A 24,011-nucleotide genomic window follows, 5' to 3' on the forward strand; every position below is an offset into this window, starting at 1 on the left:
TGATCTTTATACCTTTCAGAAGAAAGCCATCTTGAGGTGATGGAAAAAAAACTGGTATCAACTGGACAGATGCATGCAATGAATCCAGGGATGGTTTGGAACAATTAACAGAGCAATGCAGAACAGCTGAGCAACATTTAGAAAAAAACAGTAGCAACAACTTCCATACCTGGCCTCACCAGTCTGAGATTCCATCTGGTTAACCCAGGACTTGTAAATATCCACTGGATCCGTTTTGATGTTGAGCGATTTGTCATCAATTATTTCCTTCACAACTGGGGCCAAGATCTGCCTCAGTGCGTTCTGACCACGGGCACCACGGTTGAAACTTACAACCATTTTAATGACAGTAGGATTCCCAGTCACAATTTCATGGATTTGGTCTACTTTTGATCTGAAGGAAGAATCAATATGAAGCGTGAGGTATGCTTACGTCACCTTTAGACACAGCATTATAGAATCACAAGGCTGCTGCACAGCATCACCCTTGGGGAACAAATAAAAGATTGGTAATAAAATCTCACTACAGCAGTAACAAACAGCACTGGATGAGAACACAGGAGGCAAGGAGCACTACAGCCTCACTTGGGAAATCCAGCACCATTTGCCTGTGGACACCTCTGTAACAGGGCATGTCGATCCAGCTGTACATTCTGTTAAAGAGCGCACCTCAGAAATACAGAGGAAACAAAGGGAGTTCTACACAGGCAGAACTATTTTCTTTCAGTATTTAAATAAGCAAGTAAGCAATCAACAACAAAAGCCATTCACAGTATACCGCTATGGGAAATCTAGCAGCAGAGAATAAAGCATATACAAGCATTTTCCTGAACCACTACTCCAAGAAAAATAATAATAATTAAACAGATATTTTAGACGTTATCTGTTTGAGGGCACATACCATCCTCATACTTAAAAGCACCAAAAAAGGCATGACTGCCTCCAACATTATATGTATTTGGTCTTCCTAGCAAGTTGTGAAGCTCCGTATCAGCCAGAAGTCATAAACACCAAACTCCTAAGTGACAGTCAACTCAATCATGCTTACAGACAGCCAGAATCCTTAAGTCTGACAGCCAGTAAAAAACCCAAACCAGACAGCATCTGATTTTCAGCCTCCTCATCAGTTTTGGAAAACAGTGTCCTTCGTGTCAGCTTCACTCTGGCCTGTAAAGCCCAAGCTCGCAGTCTGTTTGAAGTCCTTGTTACCAGACAGCAGAGAATTTAGATTGGACTGAATCTTAGGAAAGCACTGCATTAGATCAAAAATAGTGCTTCCCTGAGCAACAAAGCATGTGTTAAAGAAAAATGGCTTTAATCCTAAAGAAGAAAGTTAATTCCTCCATTCCAGATTACAGAAAGGACTGACGTGAAACAGCATGAGCAGAATGCAGGGAGAGTTCAGCATTATCTGCAAATTAGCATGGGACATCACACAAGAACAGGCTCAATTTCAGCAGCAGTCCAAGCTGAGGCAACAGCAAGGCTGTGTCCTATGCTACAACGTACTTGATCTCCTCCTGCAATGCTGTTTGGAACAGCCGCAACAACAGATATTCCTCTCTCTGATTGGACGCATAGTTATACAGCGTGAAGATGACTGAATCCATGAACTTCGTGGATTTGTTTTGAGGCATCTGAAAAATCAGCTTGGCCAAGTATGTTGGGTTAGTCTAAAACAAGAAGGAAAACTACTTAGTGCATGTGTCCACAAAAGCCAACACCACAAAGACAGACAGTGCCTCAGCACTGCAGAGCATAAGTACAGACTGTTCCAATACATGTGAGCACCTATGACAAGAGGAGTGAAGGAAAAGCTGCATACCTGAAGTAAGTAGAAAAGATGCTGATAGGCTTCCAGCTTTTCCCTCTTCTCTTTGCTCAAAGCTTTCAAACCTCCCTTTTGCTTGTTCAGCATCATCATGTCAGAGAGCTGTTCCTTGTTCTTCTTGGTAAGCTTTTTGCTATGAGAAACAACATCCTGCAAAGAACACAGAGGGACAGATTCCACATTTAAATAACATGCAATAAGGGAAAAAGCTGCACATGATACCATTTCCTTATATGTGGATAAGGCAGTCAAGGTACATCAGGAGATCATGAAGTGAAACATTATCTGTTATAGCAGCAATTTCTGTCTTGTCCCCACATTCCAGAATTGGTTGAGAACCTACAAGGACTCATTGCTTTGAGCAGGGACTACTGTCAGAGCTGGTAGCGTTCTGAAGATGCTTGAAAATGCCTTTCTTTCTCAACTGTGCTTAAAGCCCCAACCTGTTTCTATTTTGCTGACTCACTGCCTCCACATGCTCTGATAACGATGATACTTTTTGCCAGCATCAGCCCAAGAGCTGGAGCCTCCTTTGGAACTGAACTTTACTGCTGCCATGGTTCAGATTTTACACAAGGTCAAGCCTAGCACTACGCTATTCAGGACCAAAGGAAAAGGTGACTGTAACTTCAGCTTGAATTAAAAAAAGGCACCGCTGTATCAGCAATGTTGTTCTTGTGTGCAATCAATCGCCAGCAAAGTGACAGAGGGGGCTTCCATCAGCCAACCAACACCAAGTGGCTTGAGTACATTTCCTGCTCCGAAATCACCTCCCCCTTCTGATACAGCACACAAAATGTGAGAAATTGAGGTGTGCAAGTCCATGACTAATGTAACCACAAGTGAACAGACAAACAGTTCTCAGAGCCTTCAAGCATACAATCTATTGCTCTCCCTTGGTCCGGAGTGGATTCTTCTCTGGTGTTTTGTTTTTAAAACGCTTGAAGTCTTGATGTTTCTTCTGCAGTTATCTTTCTAGGGATACACAGTAATACGTAGAACAGTTAGGAACTTACTGGGAGGAAAACCTGTAACTCTGGGGGAAATAGTTCCCACTGAATCTGAGTAAGTGAGATCCAGGCTCAGAAGGTCCTCATGGTAACTACCATTGGCCTCAATTCACTCTCCTAGTCTCCCAGCACTGCATTTCCTACCTGCAGTGTAATTTTGTTCTTCACTAGCAGTCCAATCTTGATGTCCATGAGATTGAGGTCATTTTCAAGCTGTTGATTAGATCGGATCAAGGTCACAACTTCCTCACGCAGTTTCATTAGCTCCAGCTCCTCCTGAAAATCTTGGTCACTCTGATCGAGCAAGTGAACAAATTTCCGAACCACAGCCATAGGTGGGTTTTCAGCATTAACTAAAAACAAGTGACAAAACATCAGAGGACAGGAAACAAATTAATGCATGTGTTATCTCTGTGCAGACAGCATGTCAAGCAGCAGCCAGTCCAGGATCAAATTAACACCAACGTGCTTGAATAACTTCTGACAGATTCCGGAACTTCTTGCATGGAAGAAATCACGACAGAAGTCAACGCTATAGAATGAAGTATCAGCTTAGGGGAGTCCACCTTGCTGAACTTACCCCAAAAATCAGCGCTCCTATTTCCCAGCAGCAAAAGTACTACCGTGAAAAAAGTTTGCACAGAATCACACCATGTCAGGAATTGGAAGGGACCTCAAAAGAGCATCTCGTCCAACCCCCCTGCTGGAGCAGGATGACCTAGATTAGGTCACACAGGAACATGTCCAGGTAGCTGCTGAATGTCTCCAAAGGAGATCCCACAACCTCTTTGGGCAGCCCATCCCAGTGTTCTGTTACCCTTGCCGTGAAGAAGTTTTTCCTCTTATTTATGCGGGACCTCCTATGCTCCAGCTTGCACACATTGCCCCTTGTCCTATCACTGGATGTCACTGAGAAGAGCTTGCCTTCATCCTCCTCACACTCACTATTCACACATTTATAAACATCAATGAGGTCACCCCTCAGTCTCCTCCAAGCTAAAGAGACCCAGCTTTCTCAGCCTTTCCTCATAGGGAGATGCTCCACTCATCAGGGCAGAGTAGAGGGGAAGGAGAACCTCTCGACCTCCTATCCATACTCTTTCTCATACACCCCAGGATGCCCTCTTGGCCACGAGAGCACAGTGCTGGCTCATGCTCCTCCTACTGCCCACCAGGATCCCCTGATCCCTTTCTCCTACACTGCTCTCCAACAGGTCAGCCCCCAACCTATACTGGTACCCAGGCTGCTCTTGCCCAGATGCAAGACTCTACCTGCCCTTGTTCTTTTTCATTCCGTTTCTCCCCACCCAACTCTCCAGGTCTCGCTGGAAGGCAGCACAGCCTTTTGCTGTGTCAGCCACTCTTCCCAGTTTTGTGTCATCAGCAAACTTGCTGACAGCGCATTCCAATCCCTCAGCCAGAGGGAATTTTTCCTTCAGCCACCTACCTACCTACCTGTCTACTCTTTGCACCACTTCACCCCAACTGATTTTCATAACTGTCTTCATGTTGCAGATCTCACTAACAGTATTTTTCTGCAAATAGAGATTCAAAGCATATTAGCTTTATTCTTTTGGCCATACTTACTGAGGGTTTTGTAGTCTTCTCGTGCTTTGTTTGCTCGGATAAAAGCTTGAATTTTTATAACATCATTTATCTAGAATGGAAAAAAAAACCCAGCCACTTAAACTTGTTAAGGGCAGAGTAAAAAAAAAAAAAAAAGTGTCAGACACTGAATTCATTTCACAATCTCTTACGTGGTCTCTGAAATATTGCAGGCGATCTCTGTAACGCCTTCTGGCTTGATACATCCTGGTCAGTGACTGAATCTATAGGAAAGAATCCCAAAGCAGGTCAGATAAAAGTCTTTTCCACAAATATTGCTACCAAAAATGTGAACAAAAACAAACAAACAAAAAAGAAAAATCAAGAGAGCCTTTGCTACCTTCACTACTTGGTCCTTGTGTGCTCGTAAGTAATCCAAACGGATTTGATATGCCTTCCTCTGTTTATAGCCACGCCACTGGGACTGAAAACACACACAAGAAAAAGGGGAACTTTTCAAATTGAAAAGCAGTAATTCAATATTCTATGCCTCTTTCTGCTGCTCAGTTTCCGCTTCCCTTCGGCTGAATAAAATGTAACAGAGACATGGTCATCTTACAAGATATATGCAGGAAAAGATATGCAGTGAAGTCTTAACTATTTCTTCCACCACCAGCTGTCATTGTGAGGAACTTAGCAGCACCCCGCACCAAGAGCGTGGGCCTTCAGAAGCACAGCTAGAGAACAAATGTTTAACTAAACAACCAAATTCACATCCATTTCACAATTCGCAATTCCATCTTCAATTCTCCAAACCCACAGACAAATGGGAAGAGGAAGGGAAGTAATTTATATATAGTGATTCCTAGGGAGAAGGAAATGCCTTTCAACACTTTGCAAAATGAAGATAATTGTGCGTGGCAACTGTTTCAGTTGAACAAAACCAGCTTTCAATAAGTGTGCGTGGGAGAGCAACTGACAAGTACAAGTTTCAAACAGAATTAGGGGATTTCATACCTGGATGCAAGTGATGGCTGGAACTTGTTTCTTCAAAAAACTCATTCTGGAGTTGAATTCCTGACGAACAAGGTAGCCTCGACAACAAGCCTGAAGCTTCACAATCAGGTTCTCATTGGCCAGCCACAACTGCTCTCGGTTGTACGCTGCCGTGACTCCAGATATAGTGCTCTAGATTAGTGTTATGGTAGGAAGAAGAGCCAGGAAGAGAAAAGGGAGATGCAAAAATGACATGTTACACAGCGGCTTCTGTACTATGCTCAAGAGAAACTTACAAGTTGCTTTTCGGTGAGCAGCAACACCACCGTCTTGTTCTGGGGATAAAGGTGTGCACATTCTCCACAATAGCACAAAGAGGTGCTGATGTGCAAAATAGACAATGAACAGTGAAATAAGATACAAACATTAACATTTTAACATTAACATTACTACTGTAGTGAAACATTACTTTTTAAAGTTGCAATAAGGCCTGAAATAGTGGCAACTTCAACTTAAGAGAAAAAGAGCATGTGCTTTACCTGTATCTCCTCCCGTGACAGCTGTGTGTCATTCTGCACAAATTCAGTCGGTTCATCCCATCCTCCCTCTCTGGTCCTCAGGTTATGATAATAATGATAGCCTCCTCTCACCCAGTGTTTCACCCATTCGCTGCCATTGCCTCCTAAAAGCAGAAGTGGTGGTATGTTGAAAGCAAACACGTATCTGTCTTCCTCACATACAAATACTACAAGAAGGAAATGCACGGAGAGGGTCCTTCCTCCAAGCAATAAAAAGAATGCCTGAGACTCCAATGAACCACCACAAGAACTACCTAAGCACAATATATTCTACAGGTGGAGAATATTTCACTGTTAACTTAATTTCTCTCCTACCTTTTTTTTCTTTCCTTTAATAAAGGCTTCAGTTTACAAGGCAGCCTCAATTTCCTATAACATGAGATTCTAACAAGATACCCATAATGCAAGACTTCTCACTTTTCCCCCCTCTGGTTTCCATTCTACAGGCAATCATCTTGAATTTACTGCACTAGCAGTTAGCTATTTGGGGTTCACCTGTTGCCATTTTTCTCCTTTTGACTTCTGCCAACTCTCGCTGGTATGTCTCTGCACACTCTGGAGTGACTCCGTACAGCCCCACATCTGGTGAGCGCAAGGCACTCAGGGTAGGGCTGGTATCTCCGTGATCAACTGCTTCATTAATGGCCAGAATTCCTAAGGAAACTTCAACAACAGGAGGAGGCAGGTTACCTGGGCAGTCAGGAGCTCAGTGACTCACAACAAACAAGAGAGCAAGGCACTGTGCGAGTGTACACAAATACCTTCCCGTATTTATGCATAAAAATACTGAGTAAAAAAAAGACAACTTGGTGTACAACAATCTTTTCAGTACAGTGTGCATCTGTGTATGGCACAGTGTCTGACAGCGCTTTTTTTTGTGCTCTTAGTCCTACTACGGTGCTGATTTATCGACAGTATTTCTCTACAACTTTTTATCCATTCACTCAGCTGTACTCTGACAACAGCTGTAGTCAAGGCAGCTTCTTCTTGCAGAGCCCTGGTACAGCAGACAACTGACTCAAAAAGCACCTTTCCAGCGACTGCACCGTTCCTAGCAAGAATAGCAACCTGAACACAGAACAGGTTATCAACAAGAAAAAGATGAGGAAAGAGCTAACCCAGGGCTACTCCAGAACTCTGTTGCAAACACAGTACAAAATCAACCACAGGTATCTCACCGATGCAGTAAACGCGAGATACAGTCATTTTCAGCACTGAGCAAATCTCTGTTCACACACAGAGAGGTAGAAGGGTATCTGAAGATCTTATTCTGGCTCAAAGAAGCATACTTTAATCCTGCTTTTGACCAAATGTTCTGTGGCACAGTCCACCTGCCAACTGCACTGATTTGTGTTTTTATCTGCACTTAGTGCAAAAAAAAAAAAAAAGTACTTTGAGAAATACTTCATAGAATTAAGGCAACAGTACAACACAATGAAAGCTAAGATGCACCAGAACTGCGCACATGAACATCCCCACGCTTGACTACCCAACCACAGACAGACACAGTTATCTGCTGATGTCAAACACTTTGACAGAGATTCAATAGGTATCTCTGCCTAGGATGTAACACAGTCACAAGCACAACTGAAACAACGACATATGCTTCCAAAAAGATGTAAAGAATTGAAATTGAAAGGCTGTGACATTCATTGTTGAAAGAAAAAACTTCTACGCCTACCTGAAGCAAACACTTGTATTCTAATTTCCTTTGCATGTGTACATTTCTTGCTCACATTCTTTCATTTGGTGACGAATATTTGGTTGACAATGGCATTGAACCACGGTATTTGCCACAATACTTACATCTCTGTGACTCTTCAGTGTCCTTGTTAGCTCTCTGAATCCCATCCTGAATTTCATCGAGCCAAAGCACAGCTGTTTCATCCTGAGTGTCCTGAAGAGAATATGATGAGGAAAGCATTCGCAGCATGAGGAAACGAGTGTCACTGGTTGTGCAAAGCAAAACCACCACCTCTGAGCAATTGCAGTCTCAAGGGATACAGGAAGCACTTCAGTATCTTTCTAATCAATTTCAACACAAGGCCATAATGGACATTTGTTACCAGCAGAAGCAACTACAGCATTACCAGGCCAAAACTCTTCTCAGGACAAGGAACTCCCACCAACAAGTTCCATCAGTGGTATCACTCCAACAAACATCAAGACATCCCAACGCCAAGCAATCTGCACTGGTCAGTCCTAAAGCCGTATTTGCCAACAGGACGTGCCTTTCCAAGGAGCCCAAAAAAGAAAATCACGGCACAATTTAAGATGGAAAGGGACCTCTGAGCTCATCTGGTACAACCCCCTCGCTCCAGCAGGGACACCGAGAGCACATTATCCAGGACAGACCAGATCCAGATGGCTTCTGAACAACTCCACAGAAAAGACTCCAGTCCCTCTCTGGTCGACCTCCGCTACTGCTCAGTTACCTCCACTGTAAAGTGCTGCCTGACATTTAGATGGCACCTCTTGAACCCCAGTTTGTACTCAATGCCTCTTGTCCTCAACTGCATCCTCACTTCCAGCTTTCACATACACTGAACAGATTCCCTCCAAGCCCTCTCATCTCTAGACTAAAGAGTCTCCTCACCCTCAGCTTTCCTCTCTGGAGAGGTGTTCCAGTCTCTCAGGCACCTCAGTGGCCCTACGCTGGCCTATCTCCAGTACATTCATGTCTCCTGTCTGGGGGGGCAGGGCAGAACTGGACACAGTACAGGAGCAGCCTCACCAATGCCAAGTGGAAGGATCACCTCTCTACTGAAGCCTTCCAGGCAGCACGAGCACACTGCCGACTCACAGCCACCTGGGTGTCTGCCTACCAGCACTCCTAGGACTTTTCCTGAAAAGCTTTGTTCCGCTGAGGTGGACACAAACATAGACTAACAAGAGTCCTTTCCCAGTACCAGGCTGCAAGGACTTGTTCAGGGAAACTTTATGAAGTGGAAATGCACATACAGGAGCAGCAACCAAAAACTGATGGGTAACTAACACAACAGCAGGCTGCTCTTGTCCCGTCCACAAAGGTTTGCAGATTTCTGCACCAGCAAATCAAAAAGCACTGTATGTACTGGGGGTAAATACAAATGTACAACAGTAAAAGCATGTCTCAAGTCTCTCTTTTAACAGACCATTTGCTGTGGAGTACTGATCACACCGTATCTTATGTTTTGGCTGAAGAAACTCATTAAATAACGTTACACGCAGAAATTTCCTGAGACAAGTGTTTAGCAAACCCCAAAATACACGTAATGAACAATAGTCCAGCAGCTGCCAAGCACAGCTCCTCCACCCCCACTGTTGCTTCCTGGGGGTTACTATGGAAAGAAATCATAAGAAGCAATTGCCATCCCTCCAACAACTCCTGCTGTGCAAACAGGACACAGGAAACATTGACTTCTGACACGGATTAATAATCACTCTGCACAAAGAGCCACTATATTCCAGCATTAAGAGTTCTGTGGCAGGACTAAAAATTGACATTTTCTTACATACCCTCCACATTACCACTGCTTTGGATTGAAACCTACATCCCTTTGACAAGTTTTATCTGAATGTCCAAGGAGTCCCATGACTGCTTCAGCAATGTAGAAACCCCTGTCTGAGGAAGGGTGGGAGACTTAAAGGAACAAACTCTTGCACTGTCATCTCTACCAGCAGAGTCATCAATCCCAGGACTATCAAAACCCTCTGATCTTTCCCGTGCATTTCCTGTCACAGTCCCCCCAGCAGGGACACGCGCTGTCACACATTGCAGGGTTAACACTTCTCTCACTGTTCATCACATGAGAAATCGCATCATATGCCAGATCCCCTGCCTTGTGCTGAACTACAATCCCTCTCAGTCCCAAGGTACAGAAGTCACCAGCTAGTAAGCACGTTGGCTCAGGACAGCAACTGTTCTACCCACAGTGCTAGTCTATACCACGATCTCACCATCTCTGAAATTGCTGCCACGTTGCAGAGAGGAGCCCTACACTGAACATAAGCCTCAATGAGTTAATTGCACATCAACTGAAGTCACCAATCCAGCCTGGCAGAAGCTTCCATGCACACTAAGAACAACTCGTTATTTCATTCTCACTCAGTAGGAGGAAATGCTTCAGCACAAAATGGGTTCCTGAGGAACATGAACCCTTTCAGGGCCACTGAGGAAGCTGCTCAGTGATCTTCATCACCAGCACAGTTTTCAGACACTGCCATCGTGAAGGTTTACACTTAGTCAAAAAAAACAAAGTAAACAAACATACAAAAACCACCAATGCTGAACACAGTATCATCTCAGTCTCTACACTAAAATCCCTGCTGGAATTAGAACAATGAGCTCCACAACTGAAAAGATATTACAAAAAAAAAAAAAAAAAATTAAACACTCTTAGGCAACTGAAAGGAAGCACATCTGCTACTTCTTTGTAAGTATAAGGAAATAAAGTAGCATCCCACTCATCTATTTGAAAAAAAAAATAAATAAATAAATCAGTAGCATGTACACCACAGAATCACAGGGTTGGAAGGACCTCAAGGATCACGAATCTCCAACCCCCTGCCCAGGCAGGGCCACCAAACACCACCCATATAGTGTTTCATCTTCCTTCCTAAACCAGTAAAGTGAGATCATTCTTCCTCTCTCCATTTTCACCTGTACATACAGACCAGCTATGCAAAGTGGCAACTCCATCTAAGTCAGGAGAAGTCCTGGGCTACCACAACAGACAACCATCATGCAAAAAATGCATAGCATCTGCAGTGTCACCTAGTGAGTGACAGGCATTCATACACATCTTTCTAGAAGCATATATTTTGTTTTCTATTTTCCCCTCCTTCTGGACAAATTCATCATCTAACAAGTTTTTTTTCCTATTTCTGAAATTTTATTTTTGCTTTATGTAACTACACCTATGGATACATTTAACAAATAGCACTAGAAAAATGAGACTGAAGGAGACTTGCATTTGGAAATTCAGAACTATTAGAATAAACACTGTCTTCTTATAAAAAGAAATGAAACTGAACACATCTCCTTATATCTCCAAAAAGAAGGTACGTGTGCCACTCTGGACGGACGATTAGCTAGAGCAATCCATCTCAAGCAGTTCATATCTTTAAGCCCATCTCTGTAGTTCACAAAGATTCACGTGTTATGCCTGCATCTCTCTTTCCTTCATACAGACAGATCCAAACTGGCCAGGTAACATCAGCTGATAGCATGCAGCGTTCACCCTTTCATTTCCACATCTGTTTCCCAGCTTTTTTCCCAACATCAGGAATGCCCTCAGTACACAGATGCAAAGGCTTCTGGAGAGGTACTTTCAACTACACCCACCTGTGCTTTCTCTCTCTTAGCCCGAAGCAGTGTGTCCTGATAATGCTGAGCTACCTTTGGGGTTACACCCTCCAGTTTTGCTGCAGGAATCTGTAAGGCTTGCAGAGTTTTCCTGGTGTCTCCTTCATCCAGCGCCTCGTTGATTAGCCCAATAGCCAGAATCCCTAGAGAGAAAGGGATAGAAGAAGAAACACAAGATCCAATCCTTATCCAATCCTTTACCATCATTGTGAAACTGTGCTTTGGAAGAAAAGTGCTATTAGTGCTAAACCAAATACTCACTGAGAATAGCAACATTTTAATAGCAATCATTTTCTACTAGTAAAGAAAGCAAGACAACTTCTCCACCTTAAAGAAGCCACACATTTCTGGACATGGTAATAAATAAAGGAAAAAGGAGGAAAAAAAATCCCTTGGGGAGACCACATGAATGGACAGAACTGAGTTCTTCAACACGTAGCTCAAATCCACTAGAAGGGAATTATCAAAACCTCAATGGCCAGGGCTAGTAAGTCACAAGTTTTCAAGAATCCTTCAGAATAAAGCTCTTCACACCAAGCTACAGCTTTGCACAGAACGCCATTCAAAAATACAGTGCCTTCACTTCTTAAATACCAGGATTTATTAGATGCATGTATTACTGCAGTATTAGCTGTATTACAAAAGATGTGGGTGCTGCCAGGAACAGTGAGGACTACAGTTCAACTAAATAAAAACAGACATAAATAGATAGCTTACAGTTAGCTAAATGTGAACAAAGCCTGAGTCACACATGCCAAACCTACAGCAAATCACAAAGTAATTTGGGTTGGAATGGACACCCAGAGATCATGCGATTCAAGATATACTGAATATTCAATTGTTGCTTGCTGAAAGAAGCAACAGCCCAAATCACAGTTGGATAGTTTACAACAAAGATCTTTTGGAAGAAAGCGAGGAGCTCAGAGTGGATACAACTTGGGTTAAAATGCCCAAAGACTGCAGCTTTTTCTTCTGCACGCAGTAGGAGAATCACAAAGTGGAATGTTTTATAGCAGGCACTGCATTTGGACAGAGCAAAGATTAAGGAACAGTACACGCTAGGGACACCACAAGAACCAGGACTGCTAAGAAGACAGTATGATTGCTGTAAAAAAGCACCATTTCAAGTACTGTTTAACTAACTATGCTTTCTTTAATGACAAGGTCACCTCTGTATTTCACCTAGAAAAGCCAGTTGATGGCTTTTTGGATTTCAGTAAAGTTTTCAGCACCGTTTCTCACAGGATCCTGGACAAAGCATCCAACATACGACTAGACAACAATACAATGCAGTAGGTGAATGAGTGGCTGATGGGTCAGGCCCAAAAAGCCACAGTAAACGAGGTCACATCGGTCTGGCAGTCAGTCACTCCAGGGATTCCCCAGGGCTCTATTTTAGGGCCAGTTTTCTTCAATGCTTTCATAAAGACTTGGATGTAGGACTAGAAGGTGTTACGAGCAAGCTGACTGACAACACTAAACTGGGAGGAACTGCTGAATCTGTTGAGGGTGAAGAGGCCTTGCATAGAGATCCTGAAAAATTAGAGAGCTGAGCAATCGCCAACTGCAAGAAATTGAGTACGAGCAAGTGACAGATTCTGCACCTGGGAAAGGGCAACCCTGGCTATACACACAGACTAAGGGGGGAGATGCTGGAGAGCAGCCATGATGAAAGAGATTGGAGGGTCTTGGTTGACAGTAAGTTGAATACGAGTCAACAGTGCTCCCAGGTAGCCAGGAGGGCCAACAGTATTCTGGAGTGCATCAAGCACAGGACTACTAGCAGGTCAAGAGAAGGGGACTGTCCCACCCTACGCTGCATTGCTGTGGCCTCATCCTGAGTACGGTGTACAGTTTGGGTCACCCCAGTATGAAAAGGACATAAAACTATTAGAAAGTGTCCAAAGGATGGCTACAAAGATGGTGTAGGGTCTAGAGGGGAACACATACGAAGAGCAGCTGAAGTCCTCAGTCCAGAGAAGAGACTGAGCGGAAACTTCGTGGGGCTCTACAGCTTCCCGACCAGGGGCAGCAGAGGGGCAGGCACTGATCGCTCCCTGGCGAACAACAGAGCCCAAGGGAACAGCCTGAAGATGTGACAGGGGAGATCTGAGTTGGATTTCTGTTTCCAGTGGTCCCGCACTGGAACTGCCTCCCCCAGGGCAGCGGTCACAGCAATGAGCTTGCCAGAGTTCAAGAAGCATTTGGACAATGCTCTCAGACATACGGTCTGATTTTTAGGCGGTCCAGAGCGGAGCCAGGAGTTGGACTCCATGATCCTCGTGAGTCCCTCCCAACTTGGGATGTCCCGTGATTCCACGAAACTTGTTATCTACAGCAGTGCACAGAGGCATACTTCAAGAACATTATGAAGATCTACAGAAAGCCTTCCTTTCACACATTATTCAAAGTTATAGCTGGTAGTGGACCAAGACTACCATTAGAATTCTTTCTGTCCTGCAGTCTATTTTTTAAACGCACACCATTTCACTTTTTCTGTGAAACTGAGCCATTGAATTGTTTTCTTAACTGTGGCTTTCAAGAATGTAGTGAAACATATTCACATCATTCTGAATTGTCCTTATTCTTCCACATCAATTGTCATCACCTCTAAATGATGTTTAGTAAAAATAAGCTCTGTGTAAATCTTACATATTCACATACCTACTTCTGTTCTCAGACGTATGCCATCAAACTGGCTTCCAATATACATTTCTATTTATTTCTCAAGGTAAGATAGATTGCAGGCAGGACTCCACTGTTTTTACACAGAAACATACAGTAAGATAGCAAACAACTAAGTATTGTCCAATTTATGCTTTTTCTCTATTTTTTTTTTGACAGAAAACTTGAAATGAAAAATTTTAAACATGTCCAAGTAGTAGCCATGAGCTGCAGAGAACACTTAACAAAATCCACTCAAAATGTCAGTCCATTCTTCCTCTTTCCCCATTCAGTAGTGCTAGATTTTTTTGTTCTTACTGTTCTCTATTCTGCTTTAATAGTGATTTCACAGCCTAACACACACAAATACCTAATTATAAGCTTTCTATTAAAAGATCTAACATAACTATTATTTGCTTCCATGACTGCTAGCACACCAGATCTTTCATCTTAAGTTTCCACATCACCAATAACTAGATGAAATTTGTTTAAGTTGAACTGTTGGGCAGTTCATTTAGAGAATCACAGATCCACAAAAATCACAGGGGTTGGAAGGGACCTCTGGAGATCATGTAGACCAAACCCCTCACTAGAAGCAGGCTCACTAACGTAGGTTGCACAGGAAAGCACCCAGGTGTGTTCCGAGTATCTTTTCACAGTGATGTCTAGGCCGTAACAGCATGTTTTGTCTCAGCATCACTTGCATTTCCCTCTCAGTATCATCTTAGCCCATAGAATTCCTGCATTTTTTCTGTCCTTCATCTGACAACTCCCCGTCACCTCGGCAGACCACGGTACAGACTGCTTGCTTCCTCCTACAGTGTGTACACACACAGTATGCACACCGTTAGGCATGCTGCTCTCCCCATGAGAGAAAGCTGGGGGAAAGTAGGAAAAGAAAGACCTTTCTTACAAAAACACACACACTACGGTTGACACTACTCCATCTCATGAAGAACGAAGGAAAACAGACACGGCAACTTTTGACTTAGGAAAGGGCACAGAGGACAAGCAGTAATTATCCTTGATTAATTAGCCAACAGCAGCAGAAAAAGACTATCCTGAGAAACAACAATATGTTACAGCTCCTCATTAGAAAGCATTCTTGAATTTGAAACCAAGTTTCAGGACAGCAGAAGGGTACATGTCACTGTGGCTTCAGGACTTCCTCAGACACTAGATAAGAAGTATCCATGCACAGGGGCACACAAGAAACTGAACATATTTGCACTGGAACAGGTTGCCCAAGGAGGCTGTGGATGCCCCATCCCTGGAGGCACACAAGGCCAGGCTGGATGTGGCTCTGGGCAGCTTGGTCCGGTGGTTGGCGACCTGCACACAGCAGGGGGGTTGAAACTAAATGATCTTTGTGGTCCTTCCCAACCCAGGCCATTCTGTGAAACACTAGCAGGTGAAAGAATTAACAAGTTTCCTACCAAAACTATGTCACAAGATGTCAACTTACGTCATTATAAGATTTTCTGCATTTTATGGTTGCTGCTTTGGGTTTTCTGTTGTCCCTATTGTTGTATATAGGAGTGTTACAAGAAACGAGGAGCTGGACTACATGAACTTCCAGGCTTCTGCTGCGATGCCTCACAAATACAAGGCTGCAAAACTAGTGCTCTGGTGCACGCATGCACATGGCATGCACTTGTTTGGGTCACGTGATCAGATGAACTGAAGCCACACAGGAAGCCCGTGTCTATTTGCAGATCCAGGAAGCAAGTTAGTCAAGATTCCAGGCTCTGACATAACATTTAAGCCTCTCTAGATTTCAGGGCAACTCAGCTACGCAAGAAGCAGTGGCAAAAGGCAACTATCTCAGTCTATATGAATCAAGCAACAAGATTGTTCATTGGCATGCACCTAGTTTTAGCACACCTTATGATCTACGATCAGTCTAGCACTGATCAAGCAAAACTTACTTTCGTGTTCTTCATGCACAGCTAAGTTCACACGATCCACACATGACTGGATATCATTCCATGTGATAAATTCATTTTCTTCTGCACGCATCTGAGCTTTCAGCTTCATCAGATCATCAATATATCTGTCAAAGAACAAAAGTCAAAACCAGCAAGCATCATGTCATGAAAAACTGGCCAGGGAACACACAAGACAGCAATGAGAACCAAACACAAAATGGAAGAAGTAACACAAGGGTTAAAACTGACATATACGAAAGAAAGAAGGAATAGGAAAAAGACAAAAGACCGTGAGCAAGGTGGTCAGCTCCAGTGCAAAACCATCCAGAAAAGCACTAAAAGACCGCATGACAGTTTCAGACAAAAAACACAGGGCAGGAGCTGGCCTAGTGCAATCGAGAACCTCGTAGGGCCAGAACATACCTTTGTTGTGAAACCTTGATAAAGGTCTGAGAGACGGTACTCAAAGCAGATTAGTAAGAAACGGGGAACGCAAAGACAAGATGCAAGAACCGAGAGAGAATAAATTAATATTGGAGTCAGCAGTGAAAGAACCTGAAGTATAAGGGGAAGAAAACCGAACCTCTCATGAATGTGAGCAGTATCAAATACGGACATGAAGCTTCAAAACACTCACCTCTGACAGTTCTCATCCTCAATGTTTGTCAGACCTGTGACAGGATTGCTCAGTTGTCTCCATACTGTACTCACATCCCCTGAATCCAAAGCCCTATTAATCACAGCCACAGAAGAGAGCATCTCTACAGCAACAGATAATTCTGCATGGGTGAGGTTACCCTGCATACAAAGGGGAATACAGATCAATTACACTGGCTCTTCAAAACTATTGCTAGAGCACCAAGAGATTAAAATAGAATCTCACAGTGCCAAGTAGCTCAAGACTTCAAGATGAAGCATCACATCAGAACAGACTAAGCATCAAGGCAGTTCTACGAACACTCAAGACAGGCACATTTAGTGAAACAGACAAGGCAGATTTGGTGATCCATATCACAATTCACAGACATCAGAATGCATTACTTACATCATGGCTTTGTTGCTGCAAGGTGGCCAGCTCCTTTTGATAAAGATCAGCAGCAAATGCATAAACCTCTGGTAGCTGGGCCTCTGGATTCATCATTTCTGCCACAGTCTTCTCTGCATCACCCATTCTAATTGCAGCATTAATTCTGGTCACTGCTGCCAGCCCTAGAAGTTTGAAGAGGCAGTACGTCAAAGAGGCAGCATGAGAACAACGGCGGCAGAAGTTGGGCTCCCAGTCATGCAAGCACTTGTACTGTATTCAACAGTAAGAACCCTAACCTAAAAAAAAAAAAAAAAAAAAAAAAAAAAAAAAAAAAAAAAAGCACACCAAAAACCTAATTCCCCTATAATTCCCCTATAGGTTTTCCGATCATTTGTTTACCCAACTAGTCCTGCATTACCATAAACAACCAGACTACACAAGGCCCTTTTCAAAGTAAGACTCATTTTTAAACCAGTTTACCTATTGTCTGATTATCAGAGGACTGTCTCACCAACTTCTGCCAATAAGAAGCCTCACAACTGTCAATGTTTTTCATAGGTAATTCATAACAACTTTTCCTTCCAGTATCTATTACTGGTCGTGGCAGTACCAGGCATTCTACAGTGTCCTCTACACCCTACAGTGTTTTCACTTTAACATAGCACAAATGGGTAAATAAACATCAAGCAGTACAAAGTACCTTACTGGTTCTCTGAAGGTAACCTCCTAGTTACTAGACCTGCACCATCTCCCTCTTGTAATTTAAACCACCTGGAACCAGATCCCTATCAGCTTTCTTTTGATGCGTTATAAATTGAACTAATTGCTATTGTACAGCCAGAATTAAACACTGAAAGCTTCTGGAACTTTCTCCAGAAGAGAGTTTTGCATGGTGTCAGAAGCACCTCATTAAAAAAAAAATCCAGCCACTGTGATCTATGTTTTATTTGCTATCTGATACCTAGAAACAGCCATTAAAAAAAAAAAGCTGAAAGTTCCATAGCTCAAATCAAGTAAGCCTTATGTCAGTAGTCAACAGGTAAGCCAGTTTTAACACCTCACGGAGCAATCCAGATTTCCTTCACAGGGCCATAGAACAAAATCTAACACAAACTGCCTAGGAAAAGAATTATTTAAGGTGGACACAAGCTCCATGCTGCTCAGCATTTCATCTGATCTGCTGTTATCTCAAGCAGTATTTTTAAGAGCTCGACAGAAGACACCAGAGCCAGCTGTCATGATTATTTTCCATGTTTCAGTAGCCTCAAACTACTTAAAGAACATCCACGAGAGTCTGAGATAGCCCTGCTATAACCTCGTGTGAACACAAACACTGCGCTTTCTCATCCTCCTGATCACATCCCACAGATACTTTGTCGCTATTTTGCCACTTCTTACTTTGCTGATACTGTTGTGCTGCTCTGTTAGCAGCATCCACTCCCAACTGTAAATCCTCCTTCTGCAGAAGACCTGCAATGCCAGCCTGAGGAAAAAAAAACCAGGGAGAGTGAAACAATATCAGCTCATTCAGTGCAAATAGCTCAACAAAAGGAATAAACAAACAGAAGAAAACAGCCTTTCCTTAAGGCACTTCAGTTAGTCACAGTAATGCAACCAAGTCGCAGTGTTTTACACCCAAAATGTACATATGCATCCACCACAATGCCCAAGATCTAGTTTGCTGGAACTGTACAACTAATTTGTCCACATTTTTCTTGGGTCTGAAGGCACACGATACCTTACATCTCTGCTTGGGTGTACCTTCTCAAAAAATAATTCACACAGAAGTAACCACCTTCATAGCACCCTATTTTTTCCCATTATTGTGGATGACATTGTAATAACTGAGACAATGCTGTTTTTTAAATCTACTACATGAATTTTTTTATGTAGCATACATAAGCAACCTGCACCTAAAATCTACCGAAGAGTTGGCTTGAAATGAAAAGCTAATGTCAACCTTGATTATGGACAGGATTTTCCACAGTGAAAATAGTACAGTGCTTATCCAACAGTTACTTATAAAACACAAATATTCACATTGTCTGAGCGCTGAAAATAGTAAAATAAGAGGAAATACGTGCCTTTATTGTACAGCTCTATATATAATTTAAAGTTTGCTCAAAGTATTTTAATTACATATACCTACCTATATGTATAAGCATTATACTGGCCTTTCATATGCAGAGATGAAAACCAACCAATGTTTAATGCATGCTTATGTCTATAAAGCTTTTCCAAAGCAACACTAAACTGTTATGCATGTATACTGCAAGCAATTGGCACGCGAAGGACAATGAGATGGTGAAAGGGAAATAAATAAAAATGTAAGTCAGCAATCACGGTGATCCAGGCTTTTGCATACCTCCTGTTTCTGTTGTCTATCACTCAAAAACTGCTTGAAATACCAGTCACAATTTTCTCGTAGCAATCCTCGGAGTCCCAGGGCTGGTGTTGCTAAAGCTTCATACAGAGCTAACGCATCTCCTTGTTCTAAAGCGAGGCCAATCTTGGATATGGCTGCAGACGCTAGCAACAGTAAAGCAGAATTTTCAGAGAAACATTAAAAGAATAAGTCCCATCACCTATATAACCTACTGCTCAGAAGCAGTGTTAGATCTAATGGTTGTCAAATTAGGCATGTAATCTGAATGGAAGATTTCCAAAGCCAATTGCAAAGCACTACTTCAACGAGAGGCTGGAGGATGGACATAACATGAGTTACTCAGTGGGATAGGAGAATGGCAACGCAGCTCCAGCAGCAACACAGACAATCCATTCTCTTAAGGAAGGGCAGCAGAAGTCAAAATAAATGGAGCTTACAACTACATACATATGGGTAACGTGTTCAAACAAAACAAAAAAAACACAACAGAACAGCTGCCTTCCATTTATGTTAGCACTCCAGAAGCTTTCTGCTTGATACTGAAAGCAAGGAGGAGCACAGGTATCATTTTAAACAATGCTTTTAATCAGAACTATTATTTTAGCACGATACCTACTGTTCACTTTATTGATGTTTCCCTGAATCTCAGCTTGAGTCAGAAGTTCTTCATATACATCTCTCTCTCTTTCCGAATTTTCTGAGGAAATCTGAAGATAAAATAGAAATGAATAAAACTCCTTCATCTTCACAAAGTTTTATGATCCTGTCATGGAAAGAGTTGGTGACCATCACCACCTATACAGAGCTGTGAGAGAGGAAGTTCACCTGTGACCTAAATATGCAAAAAGTCCTAGAACTACACAAACTCCAATTCAAACAGTACAGAAACACCTTAATCCAGTTTACAAGCTCTATATAATCACGCAGAGCTTCAGAACGTGAAAGGCCAACAATATATGTAGAATATTTGTTATACAGTATTCTAAAATTACCTGGAATCTTTCTGAGGGTCAGTTGGTTATTCTGACCATTTCATTGTTGTAAAAATATATCAATATTGAAAATTCCCCAAGTATAAAGGATGATATGAACGCTGCATGTACATAGGCAACCCATAATTCAGAGAGCTGAACACAGTTACAAGTACTGCTGCCTGTCTTCTACAATAGGAAAACAGATTACGGGAGCCAATATTAGAATATCAGCAGGAATAAATCCCCCTAATACTACTCTCACAGGACTGTAATACACTCACTCAGCATTCCCCTAAAACTACAACATAAAATTGCAATACAAACAAATAACTAGTTTAAAAACATTTACTTACCCTGTTTTTAGCATTCTCCATCTTGTCTTTTTTTGCTCTGTAGAGAGTGTCTTGGTAAGTAGATTCCAAGTGATCATCAAGATTGATTAGCATGGCATTAGGGTTCTTCATTGCCACAAGAGTGTCAGCTGGAACCTGGTGGTCAATTGCCTCATTAATGGCAATGACAGCAGCATGTACTGAAAAAGAAGCCCGTTAGTCACTCACAAACCTAACAGTCCTGTTAAACATTGAGAACTTGACTGAAAAGTGAAAAATTATCTGAAAGTTAACTAGAAAGCAAAACCAGCAGGGTTTGGTGCTCCTGACAAAAAATGTGGCCTACTTCCCAGTAGTATATGTCAGCTAACCCAATCAGTGGGGCGGGTGCATATCAATCCTCTTTCGTCTTCCAGAAGGTTTGTATTTTCTTACAGCAAGGGACATAAAAACAGACACTTAGTATACAATATTTTGGTCTGAATAATCACACGAAAATGAAACCTACGTGCTGCTTCATCCACAGAGAGCTCATTTGCTAGAATTCCTCCAATCTTGCTGAAGGCAGGCATCTGTATGCCGTACTTCTCCAGTTCAAGCCTCATATTACTGATTTCTTCCTCTGAAACATATATTAAAAAAAAGCGTTGCACAGTCTATAGTACACTAGGAACCAGCTCCGCAATATTAGCTGTGGCTACAGGAAAGGCTGGAGTAACTACAGTAAATATCATTGTTTCATTTATACTTTGAGTACAACTCTGTAAAAGTAAGCAAAATAAACAGAAACTGCTGTCATTTTGCACTCCTTCCTAAAATTTGTACTTATCCCAGAAATTCATACGAAAGTATTCTGCATTCTTCCCCATGAGAAAACATCATGTAACTCAAAAATCTAGAAACACACTCCATTATTCTAAGGTGCTTCAAAGTTGGTGGCAAACAGGTCAGGAAAATGCCCAAACAACGTACGTTTTTGTTCTCCTGCAGAAAAGAGGATGAAGAATATGGAGACATGCTGCTGATAAACCCCGAATAACCCAAAAGCAGCGCAATTTAAGTTTAGCCTTTCATAGGTACAATTAGTAAATGCTGTGCAGGAAAACAAAGCTTTTAAATCAGGTATGTCTTCAGATAGTAATCTCACCAACACGAAACACGCAAATCAGGCACTTCTGCAACAATCAAGCAACTGAAACCTTGAGGAGGCATCTGTGTGGGCACACACAGCTCTGCTTAAAACTCTTAAAGGAGACCAGAACTGCTTACCAAGTACTGAAGTGAAACCTCTCCCAAGGGATAAAGGTGACACCAAAACATCTTTCAACAGAAGTGAAAAACTAAGGGGCTGTTATTTGTGAAGATAACGGTAGCGAACCAATGACTATTAAACAACCTGGCTAATAAGCACCCAAAACAAACCTTCCACTTTAACTTCTGGAACTCTTCACAACCATTAGTATCTAATTTAATTTGCATTTGGGAAAAACCGACATCAACAATGCTTTCATTGACCTAGACAATATCCCCTACAGCTGAAATAAAGGCAGTGCATACTGCTACAAACTTCATTTTTTTATTTTTATTTTTTACCTGTGAAGTCCACCTTCCCATATAAATCCTGAATTTGGGGGGCAAGACCCAATTTGAACAGGTACAGGCTACAAAAGAAAATAAGCGATGAGAAAGACTAATTTTTCTTCATGGTTAATTTTAAGATATCACAATTTAAGAGATAAAAATATCAAAGGAACCATTCCAGCATACCAATCCATATAACAGCTCACAACTACCAATAAGGTACAAGCTGATCCTCCTGTCTCCTTCCCTCCTCAGCTGCATTTGACTTGCTCATCACCCAGAAGCCTCCATAGAATGAAGATGAAAGGGACCTCTGGAAGTCTTCCCATCCAACCTCACTGCTCAAGCAGCATCACCTGCAGCCAGTTGCCCAGGACAGTGTCCAGACCGCTTTTGAACAGTTACAAAGGAAAGGATCTCCTGGGCTCATCAGACAACCTATCCCACTGCTTGGTTACCCTCACAGGAAATACAGTGTGTCCTGATACTCTGATGGAACCTCCTGTGTCTCAGTCGACACCTATTACCTCCTGCCTTGTCCTTCGAAACCGCCAAACAGAGCCTGGCTCAGTCTTCCTTACACAATGCCTTCAAATACTAATAAATATTGATCAGATTGCATCCTTCTTTACCCTGCAGGCCTTCTCTTCTCCAAGCCATATTGCCGCAGCTCTCCAGCCTTTCCTTATACAAAAGATGCTTCAGACCCTGAATCATTTCAGTGGCCCCAACAGACTCTTATCATCAGCTCCACGTCTCTCTTGCACTGAGGAGTCCTGAATTGGACACAGTACTCCAGGTGTGGCCTCATCAGCGCTGTGTCAAAATAGTCTTAATAAGGTGATGTGACTTACTAATATGATGTAAGCACATTCACTTGGTCATTTTTTTCCCCGCTGTAATTTCAGTGAATTAATCTGATTAACAAAGAAGCTTAGTGAAAAATGGAACTGATACAAAGCTAAGACAACTGGGACTGGGGAAAGAGAAGCAAGTTCTCTACTTGTCTGTCAAGATGGCTCAGCACAGCTCATGGACCTGTACCCTCTAGCAAAGTATCTGATCATTAAAAATAAATTACTAAAAACAAACAAACAAAAAAAAAAAACTGTGCCTCAGATGGAACTCCGTTTTAACTGCATGGAAAATAAACAACAGACAATTTCACATTTCTACGTTACCTCAACACGCAATATCTAAATTTCCTGCATTTATATTTCAGTATCTAAAGGGAGGCTGTAAGAAGGAAAGGGCTAGACTCTTTAGCAGGATCTGTTGTGGTAGGAGAAGGGGAAATGATTTCAAACTTAAAGAAGGTAGACTTAGGTGAGATATAAGGAAAAAGTATGGTGGGACTTGTTTGGTTTTTTCTTTTTACAGTAAGGGTGCTGAGGCACTGGAACAGGTTGCCCTGAGAGATGCTGGAAGCTCTGTCCTTGGAGATGTTCACACCAGGCTCAGAGCAACTTGATTTAGCTGTAGTCATCCCTGTTCTCCTGCAGGAGAATTGGACTAGTAAGATTTCAAGGGTTCCTTCCAACTCAAAAGATTCTATCTTTCTGTGACATAAAAAACAAACACTAGATAATAGGAAGAAATTCTTTATCATAGGGTGGTGAGATGCTAGAAAAGGTTGCCTGGAGAACATTGTGGAGGCCCATCCCTGAAGGCATTCAAGGCCAAGTCAGATGGGGCTCTGGGCAGTCTGATACAGTGGGGGGGCAACCAGCCCATGGTAGGATTGGAACTAGATGATATTTAAGGTCTCTTCAAACCTATGCCATCCTATGTAAAGATTGGAGCGAAGATCTA

At 42.3% G+C, this 24,011-nt stretch overlaps 1 protein-coding gene across 1 annotated transcript in view; it reads right to left on the bottom strand.

The window, feature by feature from the left end:
- The window catches only part of IQGAP1 (IQ motif containing GTPase activating protein 1), a gene marked incomplete at its 3' end in the record, with an annotated part of 46,946 nt that overhangs the window by 15,330 nt on the left and 7,605 nt on the right, over positions 1-24,011 (bottom strand). The window contains exons 6-26 of the mRNA XM_079540832.1: positions 22,212-22,279; positions 21,127-21,240; positions 20,636-20,818; positions 19,929-20,009; positions 19,292-19,455; positions 18,325-18,409; positions 16,945-17,108; positions 16,537-16,697; positions 15,900-16,024; positions 11,287-11,450; positions 7,767-7,857; positions 6,456-6,623; positions 5,922-6,064; positions 5,404-5,574; positions 4,787-4,870; positions 4,599-4,670; positions 4,429-4,498; positions 2,986-3,194; positions 1,826-1,981; positions 1,510-1,673; positions 170-394 (exon numbers count right to left, since the gene is read on the bottom strand). Coding sequence (XP_079396958.1) covers positions 170-394; positions 1,510-1,673; positions 1,826-1,981; positions 2,986-3,194; positions 4,429-4,498; positions 4,599-4,670; positions 4,787-4,870; positions 5,404-5,574; positions 5,922-6,064; positions 6,456-6,623; positions 7,767-7,857; positions 11,287-11,450; positions 15,900-16,024; positions 16,537-16,697; positions 16,945-17,108; positions 18,325-18,409; positions 19,292-19,455; positions 19,929-20,009; positions 20,636-20,818; positions 21,127-21,240; positions 22,212-22,279 — 2,862 coding nt within the window. The remainder of the gene's footprint in view (positions 1-169; positions 395-1,509; positions 1,674-1,825; positions 1,982-2,985; positions 3,195-4,428; positions 4,499-4,598; positions 4,671-4,786; positions 4,871-5,403; positions 5,575-5,921; positions 6,065-6,455; positions 6,624-7,766; positions 7,858-11,286; positions 11,451-15,899; positions 16,025-16,536; positions 16,698-16,944; positions 17,109-18,324; positions 18,410-19,291; positions 19,456-19,928; positions 20,010-20,635; positions 20,819-21,126; positions 21,241-22,211; positions 22,280-24,011) is intronic.

Source organism: Tetrao urogallus (genome assembly GCF_951394365.1).
Source record: "Tetrao urogallus genome assembly, chromosome: 11".
NCBI classification, from domain to species: Eukaryota; Metazoa; Chordata; class Aves; order Galliformes; family Phasianidae; genus Tetrao; species Tetrao urogallus.